The sequence below is a fragment of the Mobula hypostoma genome, chromosome 4 (genome assembly GCF_963921235.1).
Source record: "Mobula hypostoma chromosome 4, sMobHyp1.1, whole genome shotgun sequence".
NCBI lineage: Eukaryota > Metazoa > Chordata > Chondrichthyes > Myliobatiformes > Myliobatidae > Mobula > Mobula hypostoma.
This window is the reverse complement of record NC_086100.1, coordinates 168,547,254-168,559,874: the sequence shown is the minus strand read 5'-3', so window position 1 is coordinate 168,559,874 and position 12,621 is coordinate 168,547,254. Positions and strand designations below refer to the sequence as shown.

At 45.1% G+C, this 12,621-nt stretch overlaps 1 protein-coding gene across 3 annotated transcripts in view; it reads left to right on the top strand.

The window, feature by feature from the left end:
- LOC134345763 (cyclin-dependent kinase-like 2) overlaps positions 1 to 7,806 on the top strand; it is a 72,844-nt gene extending 65,038 nt beyond the window's left edge. For all 3 annotated transcript variants that reach the window (XM_063046940.1, XM_063046941.1, XM_063046943.1), the window contains 2 exons: positions 6,574 to 6,708; positions 7,294 to 7,806. In XM_063046940.1, coding sequence (XP_062903010.1) covers positions 6,574 to 6,708; positions 7,294 to 7,304 — 146 coding nt within the window. In that variant the 3' untranslated portion in view covers positions 7,305 to 7,806. The remainder of the gene's footprint in view (positions 1 to 6,573; positions 6,709 to 7,293) is intronic.
- Positions 7,807 to 12,621: the final 4,815 nt, after the last annotated feature.

Below are 12,621 nucleotides of genomic sequence, written 5' to 3'. Positions count from 1 at the left end.
GTAGGGACAGTGACGTGGAGAATGCAGTGAATGGGGGTGCTGAGGTAGATTGTAGGGACAGCGATATGGGGAATGCAGTGAATGTGGGTGCTGAGGTAGATTGTAGGGACAGTGACGTGGAGAATACAGTGAATGAGGGTGCTGAGGTAGATTGTAGGGACAGCGATGTGGAGAATGCAGTCAATGGGGGTGCTGAGGTAGATTGTAGGGACAGCGATGTGGGGAATGCAGTGAATGGGGGCCCTGAGGTCGGCTGTGACTCTCAGTCCAAACACTCGCGACCACCACACTGGCAGGTTCTGTCCCTGTCAACCTGGACCAATGGCACTGGGACTGGCCACAGCTCCCCACCGCCTAACTGTGGCTCAGTGGGTTGCGCTTCCTTGCTTGGTCAGGGGGTCAGAGGTTCTAGTCCCACTGCAGAAAATAGAGCCGCAATCCCAGGGTGGTAATGACATCACTGTGACATCAGTAACACCCCTGCATGGCTCTGAGGGTGCAGGGCATGGCTGGAGGTTCTCCCATCCATATGGAACAGTCCTGTGAATGATCCCTACACTGTTCCAAACAAATGCTGGGAGTTGGCTGCATGAATTAGGTGTGGCTGTTTGATTGTCCAATTTACTCTTTAATATGATCTCAGCTGTACATTCCCAGCCACCCTCAGTAGCCTAACGTAGAAGAAAGCACAGTACAGGACAGGAACATGATGTTTTAAGTTAGTCATGCTATTGATTAAATGCGTAGCTAAACTTGTCCTTTCTGCCTACACGTCCATAATTCCTCCGTTCTCTCCACATTCACATTTTTTTTATCAACCTAATTACTTCCATTAGGGAGAGTATAGCTACAAATACTGGCAACCTCTAACGCCAACCTTGTAACAAGACAGCAACCGTGCCAGAATTTACAAGTATTTCTGATTCAGATTGTAACAAAGAGTCTATTGCTGTCTCGATCCTGTCCCTACCATACTTTTTAAGGACTCATGTAATAATGTTTTCAGTTCTGTTCGGAAAATTACTAACAAATCCCTTGAAACTGGAGATTTTCCAGATGACTTCAAAAGTGTGACCCCTACTTAAAAAGCCAAACCCTTATGACGAGGTACTAGCTAAACTACAGGCCGACATCAAATCTTCCCTTCCTGGGCAAGAATCTTCAGAAATTCATTTTTAACCAATTCAACAACTTTCTGAAAAAGCTTTGGTCAGGTTTTAGAGCAAACCACAAAATGAAGACAACCCTTGCAAAATCGTTAGCAATCTTAGGCCCAGCACTGATGCCAACAGAGTCTCAGTTCTAATTCCTCTAGATCTAGGGAGCTGCCTTCGACATAATTGATCACATTCTCGCAGATCACCTTGAGAGCTGGCTTGACCTCTCGGGTAATGCCCTTAATTGGTTTTGTTTATGCGTCTCAGAGAGAAAATTTTTGTCTGTTTTGGAGGCCAGTTTTCTAAGAGATACGATGTACCTTTTGGTGTTCCTCAGGGAAACTGTCTTGGTCCCCCATTCGTCTCCTTACACATGCTCTGCTTAGGAGGCATCATTCAAGAGCGTAAACTTCATTTCCACAATTATGCAGATGATACACAATTGTATATCTCGGTTGAGCCTAATGATTAACACTCTATCTTCTCTGACTTCTGGTATGACAGCAATAAACAAATGGATGAGCAATAATTTCCTAAAACTAAATGAAGATAAAACTGAAATACTTTTGGTTGGACTCAAAGCCAAAGGAGATAAACTAGGGAACTTGGCTCCCCTTGTATAATCAGAAGTAACAAGCCTCGGTGTTATCCTTGATTCAGATTTGAGTTTTAAATCACACACAAAGAAAAGTAAACAGGGGCATTTCTACGCTTTAGAAATATTGCAAAGGTCTGTCCATTTCTGTCACATATGATGCTGAAAAACTAACTCGGATCTTTATATTGATTTGACTAGATGACTGCAATCCTCTTTTGTACTGGCCTACTGAAGCAAACTCTTGACAAACTTCAACTCATTCACTACTCCGCAACTAGACTTTTAATTAAAACCAGGATGAGAGAGCATATCACTCCGATCCTAGCTACTCTGCATTGTCTTCCTGTATCTTTTAGAATTGATTTTGAAGTTCTCTTGTTTTTAAAGCTCTCAATGGTCTGGGACTAGAGTACATCACAGAATCGCTTTTGTTTTATAATCCTGATCGAGGTCTCAGGTCTTCTTCCACTGCTCTCTTTAAACAATCTCTTCAAAAGATAACTGGCAGGTCAATTTTTTTGATTACGCTCCTAATCTCTGAATTTGAATACCTAAAATTATAAAGGATGCAGACTCAGTTGATACTTTTAAACACCAGCTCAAAACCTATTTATTGAAACTTGCTTTTAACTAACATCTTCTTGTCTTTTATTTTCATGTTTGCACTTTATCCCATTGTAAAACACTTTGAACTACATCGTCTGTATGAAAAGAGCTCTATAAATAAATTATTGCTATTATTGCATTCATGTGCCTACATAAGAATTTCTTAAACACTTCTAATGTATTTGCATCCACTGCCACCCGTGTCTCCACATTCCAGGCACCCACCAGTCTGTGTAAAAATCTTGTTTCATCTCCTCTGAACATTTCCCCCTCCCCTCTCACCTTAAGTTCATGCCCTCTATAATTAGACATTTGGCCTTGGGGAAAAGATATCTATCTATGCCTCTCATTATTTTATAAACCTCTTCAGGTCTTCCCTTCAGCTTCTGAGGCTCCAGAGAAACTAATACATATTTGTCCAATCTCTCCTCAAAGCACGTGCCCTCTAATCTAGGCAGAATCCTGCTAGATTTCTGCCGAGCCTTCTCAAAAGCCCCCAGGTCCTTCCTATAAGAATTAAATGCAGTGCTCCAGATCCAGCCTGACCAGAGGTTAATCCAGATGGTAGCAAGAATCTTTCAAAGATATACCAGCACTCTGCTTCCTCTGCCCTTTGGATAGCGGTGTTCCAGATTCCAAAAGACTAACTGCCCCTGAACCAAAAAGTTTCAGTCGCTTTCATCTTAAATGTGTGACCTGTTAACTTTCTTCTCATCTGCCTATCACCTCCTCTGGTGCCTCTCCTCCTTCCCTTTCTCCCATGGTCCAGTCTCCTCTCCAGTCAGCTTCCTCCTTCTTCAGCTCTTGACCTTCCCCACCCACCTGGCTGCACCAATCATCTTCTAGCTAGTCCTCCTTCCCCTCCCCCACCTTTATATTCTGGCATCTTCCCCCTTCCTGCTCAGTCCTGAAGAAAGGTCTTGGCCCGAAATGTCGACTGTTTATTCATTTAGACTATGAAGACCATAAGACAAAGGAGCAGAAGTTGGCCATTCGGCCCATCGGGTCTGCTCCGCCATTTTATCATGAGCTGATCCATTCTCCCATTTAGTCCCGCTCCCCTGCCTTCTCACTATAACCCTTGATGCCCTGGCTACTCAGATACCTATCAATCTCTGCCTTAAATACACCCAATGACTTGGCCTCCACTGCTGCCCGTGGCAACGAATTCCATAGATTCACCACCCTCTGGCTAAAAAAATTTCTTCGCATCTCTGTTCTGAATGGCGCCCTTCAATCCTTAAGTCATGCCCTCTTGTACTAGACTCCCCCACCATGGGAAACAATTTTACCACATTCACTCTGTCCATGCCTTTCAACTTCGAAATGTTTCTATGAGGTCCCCCCTCATTCTTCTAAACTCCAAGGAATACAGTCCAAGAGCGGACAAACGTTCCTCATATGTTAACCCTCTCATTCCCGGAATCATTCTACTGAATCTTCTCTGAACCCTCTCCAACGTCAGCACATCCTTTATTAAACAAGGAGCCAAAAACTGCCCACAGTACTCCAAGTGAGGTCTTACCAGTGCCTTATAGAGCCTCAACATCACATCCCTGCTCCTATGCTCTATTCCTCTAGAAATGAATGCCAACATTGCATTCGCCCTCTTCACCACCGACTCAACCTGGAGGTTAACCTTAAGGGTATCCTGCATGAGGACTCCCAAGTCCCGTTGTATGTCAGATCTTTGAATTCTCTCCCCATTTAAATAATAGTCTGCCTGTTTATTTCTTCTGCCAAAGTGCATAACCATACACTTTCTGATATTGTACTTCATTTGCCACTTCTTTGCCCATTCTTCCAATCTATCCAAGTCTCTCTGCAGACTCTCTGTTTCCTCAGCACTACCGGCCCCTCCACCTATCTTCGTATCATCAGCAAACTTAGCCACAAAGCCATCTATTCCATAATCCAAATCGTTGATGTACAACGTAAAAAGAAGCGGCCCCGACACTGATCCCTGTGGAACACCACTGGTAACCGGCAGCCAACCAGAATAGGATCCCTTTATTCCCACTCTCTGTTTCCTGCCAATCAGCCAACGCTCTATCCACGTATGTAACTTTCCTGTAATTCCATGGACTCTTATCTTGTTAAGTAGCCTCATGTGTGGCACCTTGTCAAAGGCCTTCTGAAAATCCAAATATACAACATACACTGCATCTCCCTTGTCTAGCCTACTTGTATTTCCTCAAAATATTACAACAGGTTGGTCAGGCAGGATTTTCCTTTAAGGAATCCATGCTGAGTTCTGCCTATCTTGTCATATGCCCCCAGATACTCCATAATCTCATTCTTGACAATCAACTCCAACAACTTCCCAACCACTAATGTCAAGCTAACTGGTCTATAACTTCCTTTTTGCTTCTTTGCCCCCTTCTTAAATAGCGGAGGGACATTTGCAATCTTCCAGTCCTCCGGAACCATGCCAGAATCTATCGACTTTTGAAAGATCATCACTAATGCCTCCGCAATCTCCACAGCTACTTCCTTCAGAACACGAGGCTGCATTCCATCTGGTCCAGGAGATTTATCGACCTTTAGCCTATTCAGCTTCCTGAGTACTTTCTCTGTCGTAATTGTGACTGCGCACACTTCCCTTCCCTGACACCCTTGAGTGTCTGGTATACTGCTGATGTCTTCCTCAGTGAAGACTGATGCAAAATACTCGTTCAGTTCCTCCGCCATCTCCTTATCTCCCATTACAATTTCTCCAGCATCATTTTCTATCGGTCCTATATCTACTCTCACCTGTCTTTTTCTCTTTATATACTTGAAAAAGCTTTTAGTATCCTCTTTAATATTATTTGCTAGCTTCTTTTCATAGTTTATCTTTTCCCTCTTAATGATCTTCTTAGTTTCCTTTTGTAAGCTTTTAAAAAGTTCCCAATCCTCTGTCTTCCCACTAAATTTTGCTTCCTTGTATGCCCTCTCCTTTGCTTTAACTTTGGCTTTGACTTCTCTTGTCAGCCACGGTTGCATCCTTTTTCTATTCGAAAATTTCTTCTTTTTTGGAATATATGTCTTGCACCTTCCTCACTTCTTGCATAAACTCCAGCCACTGCTGCTCTGCCATCCTTCCCGCTAGTATCCCTTTCCAGTCAGCTTTGGCCGGTTCCTCTCTCATGCCACTGTAATTTCCTTCACTCCACTGAAATACCGTCACATCGGATTTCAGCTTCTTTTTCTCAAATTTCACAGTGAACTCAATCATGTTATGATCACTGCCTCCTAAGGGTTCCTTCACCTCAATCTCTCCAATCACCTCCGGTTCATTACACAATACCCAATCCAGTACAGCCGATCCCCTAGTGGGCTCAACAACAAGCTGTTCTAAAAAGCCATCTCCCAGACATTCTACAAATTCTCTCTCTTGAGATCCAGTGCTGACCTGATTTTCCCAATCCACTCGCATGTTAAAATACCCCACAATTATCATAACACTGCCCTTCTGAAAAGCCTTTTCTATTTCCTGTTGTAATTTGTAGTCCACATCCCTGCAGCTGTTGGGAGTCCTGTATATAACTGCCATCAGGGTCTTTTTACCCCCCGCAATTTCTTAGCTCAACCCATAAAGATTCTACACCTTCCAATCCTATGTCACCTCTTTCTAATGATTTAATATCATTTCTTACCAATAAAGCCATGCCTCCCCCTCTGACTACCTGCCTATCCTTCCGATACACCGTGTATCCTTGGATGTTCAGCTACCACAGACATGCATCCTTTAGCCAGGTCTCAGTGATGGCCACAATATCATACCTGCCAATCTGCAGCTGTACGACAAGATCATCCACCTTATTCCTTATGCTGCGTACATTTAAGTATAACATCTTAAGACCAGTATTTGATATTTTTTGCTTTGATTGCACTGCAACTCATCCCAATGGCTGCCTGACCTGCTGAGTTCCTCCAGCATCTTGTGTGTGTTTCCCTGTTAATTTTGTCTCTTGTTCTTAGATTCTCCCATCAGAGGAAACATGCTTTCCACACCTACCGTGACAAGCCAGCTTTAGTATTTTACGTTTCATTTAGGACCCCTTACACTCCAAGTACTAGTCTAGTAAACTTTGTCTGAGCTGCTTCCGGCAGATGGAGGTTCTCCTTAAGGAGCCAAATACTGGACTTTGTTCTCTTGATGTGGTCCTACCAATATCCTGTGTAACCAAAATATCACTTTTCCGTTTTGGTTTTCTTTCCCTCAAATAGTGAAGAATGACAGGAGCTTTCCCAAATACATGGTGCAAGGACGTAGTGACCCAGTGCAAACCACCTTCCTGGCCAATAGCAATCCATCAGCCAACAAGGTTAGAGACAACACTGGTGATCGCACCAGTGTCACAGGTGAGATCTGGTTTGTGCAATCTGGCTGTACACAGGTCATCTGCCCTGTCTACCAAACTATAACAGTGTCACAGGTGAGATCTGGTTTGTGCACAGGTCTGCTGCCCTGTCTACCACACAGTGTCAGCCCCTCAAGTATGGTGAGACTTCAGGATGAGGGCTGAGAGATTCAGGAGCGGGAAGAGGAGGAACTTTTCCACTAGGAGCTGGAGGATTTGGAATTCTCTCTCTTCAGGGGATGTTGGTTCAATAGGAATGTTCAAGGCTCGACTTGAGGGGTTGTTGCGGTTCAGTGCTTGTGGGAATTGGGAAGGGAGGTGTTGGTGAAAAACACACCTTGGCATTGAAAGACCAAACGGGCTAGTGATTCCTCAATGGAGCAGAGGAGGTTGAGGTGCGATCTGACAGAAGTATGCAAGATTACAAGACGATCGGGTATGTAGCTAGTCAAAATCTTTTCCCATGGCATATATCACAATAAGGCGGAGCTTAGGAGGGATACTGGCGCCTAACAGCGACTCTTTTGCTTGCATCTTCGGAAACAGCTCTATTTCCACCTTTAATACCTTTATTTTTCCCTTCCAGGGTTCTTTTGAAGACCCTGACCTGGAGTTACACGCAGGCTTCGGTTCTTTGCGGGAATGGGACCCGTTCTCGGGGTTCCACAACTGGCCGTTATTCGACATGCCAAGGATTTGGCCTGAGTGTCTCAATCATGTTCGGAAGTCTAAGATCTCGGGGGTCTGGAGATGGGCGGATCGAGGGTCGGTGTCACGGCAGGAGACTCGTGTGTCGTTGGGGAGGCCAGGAAATCTTTCACTGTGGGCCCGAAGACCCGAGGTGTTTGCGATCTTTGGACACAGAGCTTGAGAAAAGTGACAAAATGGACTTTTAACATTGTAAACCAGCGGGTGGTTGTTATGTCTCCCGCTCGCTGTGAAAATGAGGGATACTTTCTCTCCCTTGCCAGGGAGAGAGCGAACCTGTGGTTTGTCGAATGTCAGATGAAATGCGAAGCCTTTGGGGTAACATTGGTCTGTGTCTTTGCTATCGCTTAGCACACGCTTGTGCTCGGTAGCAGGTGCGCTTTTTGTTTTGTCGGAGGGGGAGGGGGGATTGTTTGCTGCCGCTTACACGCAGGAGGGGGGAACTGGGGGTGGACTTTGGGGTTCTCATGTTTAACTGTCGTTCATTCTTTGGGGCACTTCTCTGTTTTTGTGGATGTTTGTGAAGAAAAAGCATTTCAGGATGTATATTGTATACATTTCTCTGACAATAAATTCAACCATTGAACCTTTGAGTAAGTGGGAAGAGTTTTAAGGTGAGAACCAAGAGTTTTAATGGGATTCTGAAGAGTGTTGTTCTTTGCATAGAAAATGATTGATGTCTAGAACACACTGCCAGAGAATGTAGTGGGACCGAATGCAATCATTATGTTTGAGAGGCATTTAGACAAACACTTAAATAAGCAAGGTAGAGAAGGATACAGTCCTAATATGGGCAAATGAGATTAGTGCAGATGAGATGAGCAAAAAGGTCAGCATTGACATGTTGGTCTGAAGGGCCTGTTTATGTGCTGACTCCACGATGCTAGGACTAGGAGCTTTGGGACATGCTGAGGTCCCACAAAACTCTGTCGAAATCCACGTCTATCTTTGGTGCTCTGAACAGCCACCTGGGGACAGAAGGGTTGGTGACACTCCCCACCTACGCCCAGTCATTCCAGTTCAGAGTCTGGATTGAGAAATGGAAACCCGGACAGAGAGAGTGGCCACAGGCTGAGGTTTGTTTATCTTCTGTTTTGCTGACACTGAGCTCCTCCTTACAGGGATTGGAGAGTCTGGAGTTCGGTTTTGGGGTCAGTCTTGTGGCTGGAGTGAGGTAGTGTCTGGGGGCAGAGAGGGACGGCTGGGCCACAGACAGACAGATGCATTATCATCCCTTCTCTTGCAGACCTCCTCTAACTCCCCAGTTGAGGGTAATTTCCCTGGCAAGCGACCACTTCCCTAGGAGACAGCTACCCATGGTTTGTAAACTGCAGTTCCTTCAAAAACCTGGTCAGGTTCAGAAGTGTCCTCAGCCTCAGGGCCAAAACCAGAGCAGTGAGGCCCAGCTGCCTGGACTCTCCTTTCCCCTTTCCACCACTCGGAGCCCATGTACAGGGGAGGAAGAAGGCCCTTGCCTTCATGCTGCTCTTGGCCATACCTAGGCACTGCACGGAGCTTCAAGCCAGCGCTGGACTCTCCGTGATGCACAGCAAGATCCCACACCTAGCAATGTGACAATGAGCACGCAACCTGTTTCAGGGCTCACTTCAGGGACCCAGAGAAACTCCCCTTCTCCCTCTGGGAATAGTCCTTCAATAGTTCTATCTCCCTGATTGGTTCTGGTTTAGCATCTCCTCTGTCAGGGTGACCCCCCCCCCACCTACCCCAGAGTCCTGAATCAGAATCCAACCGGGGTATTGTCCTCAGCTCTGTGAAGTGGGTCGACCAAATCTTCACTGCACCTTGTTGGCAAAATGTACATGAAACGTCTCAAGCTGATCCAGGGTTAATGGTCGGAGGCAGAACCCCCATCACTCAGCTACGGATTAAAGCCCAAAGCCCAAACCTGAGCATGTGGTGGTCAAGCTGCAGAGGGACAGGAAGAGGCCATTCAGCACACAGAGCCTGCTGCTCCATTAGATGTGGCTGAAGTTTGTTTGTTATTGCCACATGTACCAAGATGCAGTGAGGAGCTTCTCTTCCATACTGTTTATACAGATCAATTTATTACACACTGAGGCAGAATGAGGTAAAGAAGTAAGAGTACAGAAAAAACTGTAATGGATACAGGGGTTTTATCCCTCCCTCCTACGTTATCTCACCCAATAAAGCTCCAGCAGTTTCTCTATTCATCCACTGGACTCCCATCCAACACGGTTCTGGCACCTCTCCCACCTTCACTTTCTCCTGTCCTCCTCCCGTCCTCCCCACCAGCCCCAACCCTCACCCAACCTAATTGCCCTATGCTCTCCCTACCCTCCTCACCCATCTCACTGACCCTGACCACCATTTTCCAACACAACCCACTTCCTCAAGAATCAACAACCTCCCTTGAAAATCTCCGACATTTCCCACAGATCCATTGGAGCAGAAACCCTGGACTCGCGTTTCCCTAGGAGCAAGAGGGAGCTTCTCAAAGTTCAAAATAAATTCATTATGAAATTACGTGTATGCCACCATATATCACCCTGAGATTCATTTTTTTGCAGGTATTCAAAGTAAGTACAAGGAACCATAATAGAATCAATGAAAGACCACACCCAACAGGAAGGACAACCAGAGTGTAAAAGACAACAAACTGTGAAAATGCAAAAAAAGAAAAAAAATTATAATTAACAAATAAGCAATAAATATTGAGAATATGAGATGAAGAGTCCTTGAAAGTGAGTCCATAGACTGTGGGAACAGTTCAGTGATGGGGTGAGTGAAGTTATCATCTCTGGTTCAAGAGTGTGATGGTGGAGGGTAATAACTGTTCCTGAACCTGGAGGTGTGGGTCCTGAGGCTCCTGTACCTCCTTCCTGATGGTAGCAGCAAGAAGAGAGAATGGTCTGGATAATGGGGGACATTGATAATGGATGCTGCTTTCTTGCGACAACGCTCCCTGTAAATGTGCTCAATGGTGGGAGGGCTTTACCTGTGATGGACTGGGCCGTATCAGCTACTTTTTGTAGGATTTTCCGATCAAGGGCATTGATGCCTCCATACCAGGCTCGATGCAAGCAGTCAGTGTACTACCGTGCATCTATAGAAACTTGTCAAAGTTTTAGATGTCATTCAGAATCTTAGCAAACTTCTGAGAAAGTAGAGGTGCTGCCGTGCTTTCTTTGTAATGGAACTCACGTGTCGGACCCAGGACAGATCCTCTGAAATGATGATCGTTGAGGAATTTAAAGTTGCTGACCTTCTCTGTCTCTGATCCCCTGATGAGGACTGGCTCATGGACATCCAGTTTCCTCCTCCTGTAGTCAGCTCTTTGGTTTTGCAGACTTGGAGTGAGAGGTTATTGTGTGGCACCATTCTCTTGCCTATATGCTGATTTGTCACCACCTTTGATTTAGTCGACGACAATAGCGTCATCAGCAAACTTCCATATGGCATTGGAGTTGTGCTTGGTCTCCCAATCATAAGTAGAAACCAGGTAGAGCAAAGGGCTGAGCACACTGCCTTGTGGTGCACCTGTACTGATGGAGATTGTGGAGGAGATGTTACCAGTGTGAACTGACTGGGGTCTGCAAGTGAGGAAATCAAGGATCCAGTTACACAAGGAGATACTAAGGTCTAGGGATTGGAGCTTATTGATCAGTTTTGAGGGAATGATAGTATTGCATGCCGAACTGTAGTCAATGAAGAGCATCCTGACATATACATCTTCACTGTCCCCATGTTCCAGGTTTGAGAGAACAGCCAATGAAATGACATCTGCTGTAGATGTGTGACGATAGGCAAAATGGAGTGGATCCAAGTAGCATCTCAGGCAGGAGTTGATATGTTTCATCACCAACGTGTCAAAGCACTTCATCACTGTGGGCATAAGTGCTACTTGCTGATGATCGCTGTGGCAGGTTACCACATTCTTCTTGGGCATTGGCATAACTGAAGCCTGTTTGAAGCAGTTGGATACCTCAGACTGCTGAAGTGAGAGATTAAAGATTTCAGTGAACGCTCCACTCAGTCGATCAGCACAGGTCTCTAGTACTTGGCCAGGTATCACTTCTGGGCCAGATGCTTTCCATGGGTTCACCTTCCTGAAGAATGCTCTCACATCAGCCTCAGAGACTGAAATCACAGGTTCATCGGGTCTGTCAGAGTTTGCGACAGTTCCTCCATGTTTTAACAGTCAAAGCAAGCATAGAAGGAACTGTGTTCATCTGGGAGTGAAACCTCTTTGCCACATGTCACTTAATTTCATTTTGTAGGAGGTGATAACCTTTAAGCTCTGCCACAGTTGTCGAGCATTCTCCTGTGATTCCAGTTTGGTCCAGAATTACCACTTTGCATGTAAGACAGCTTTCCGGAGGTTATACCGGGACCTCTTGCATTTTACTTGGTCACCAGACCTGAATGCCACTGATCTGACCCTCAGCAGATTGTGGTCCTCTTGGTTTATCCAATGCTTCTGATTGGGGAAGACTCAAAATGATTTTGTGGAGATGCATTTTTCCACAACTGATTTCATAAAGTCCTGACGTTAACCAAGTGGTCAGGTTCTGGACTCACTGCCTCGGAGGAAATACATTGCCCTTCACCCCATCAACTCATCTTCACCTCCTCAATCAGCTCTCTGTTTACCTAACCCAGAATACTCTGTGAAATCTGGTCTTTTAACTTAAAGCTTTCATTAATCTGCTGTTTCTGGTAGATGTTTCTAGTCAGACCCTTTGGCTCAACTGCTCCATGCTGGTCACAATGCTCCATCAAAGCTAGTCCGATTGGCCAGTGTTTGTCCATAACCTTTTAAACCTTTCCAATCCATGCACCTATTCAAATGTCCTTTATATGGTGTTGTTGTTATTGTATCTGGCTTAACCACTTCTTCTGACTGCTCTTTCCACATGGGTACAGTCTCTCAAGCTCCTATTAAATCTTAGATTTCTAATCTTCAACCTTCTTGATTCCACAATTCTGGGGGAGAAAGGACAAGTGCATTCACCCTGTCTATGCCTCTCTGATTTTATACACCTCTATAGATCACCTCTCAGTCTGCTATGCTCTAAGGAATGAAATCCTGGCCAGTACAACTTCTTTCTGTCCAACTTCTCTCTATAAGCTCATCCTCAATTTTTGACAACATCCTTGTAAACCTTTTCTGCAATTTTCTCCATTTAATGACATCTTTCCTATAGCAGAGCAACCAAAATTGAAC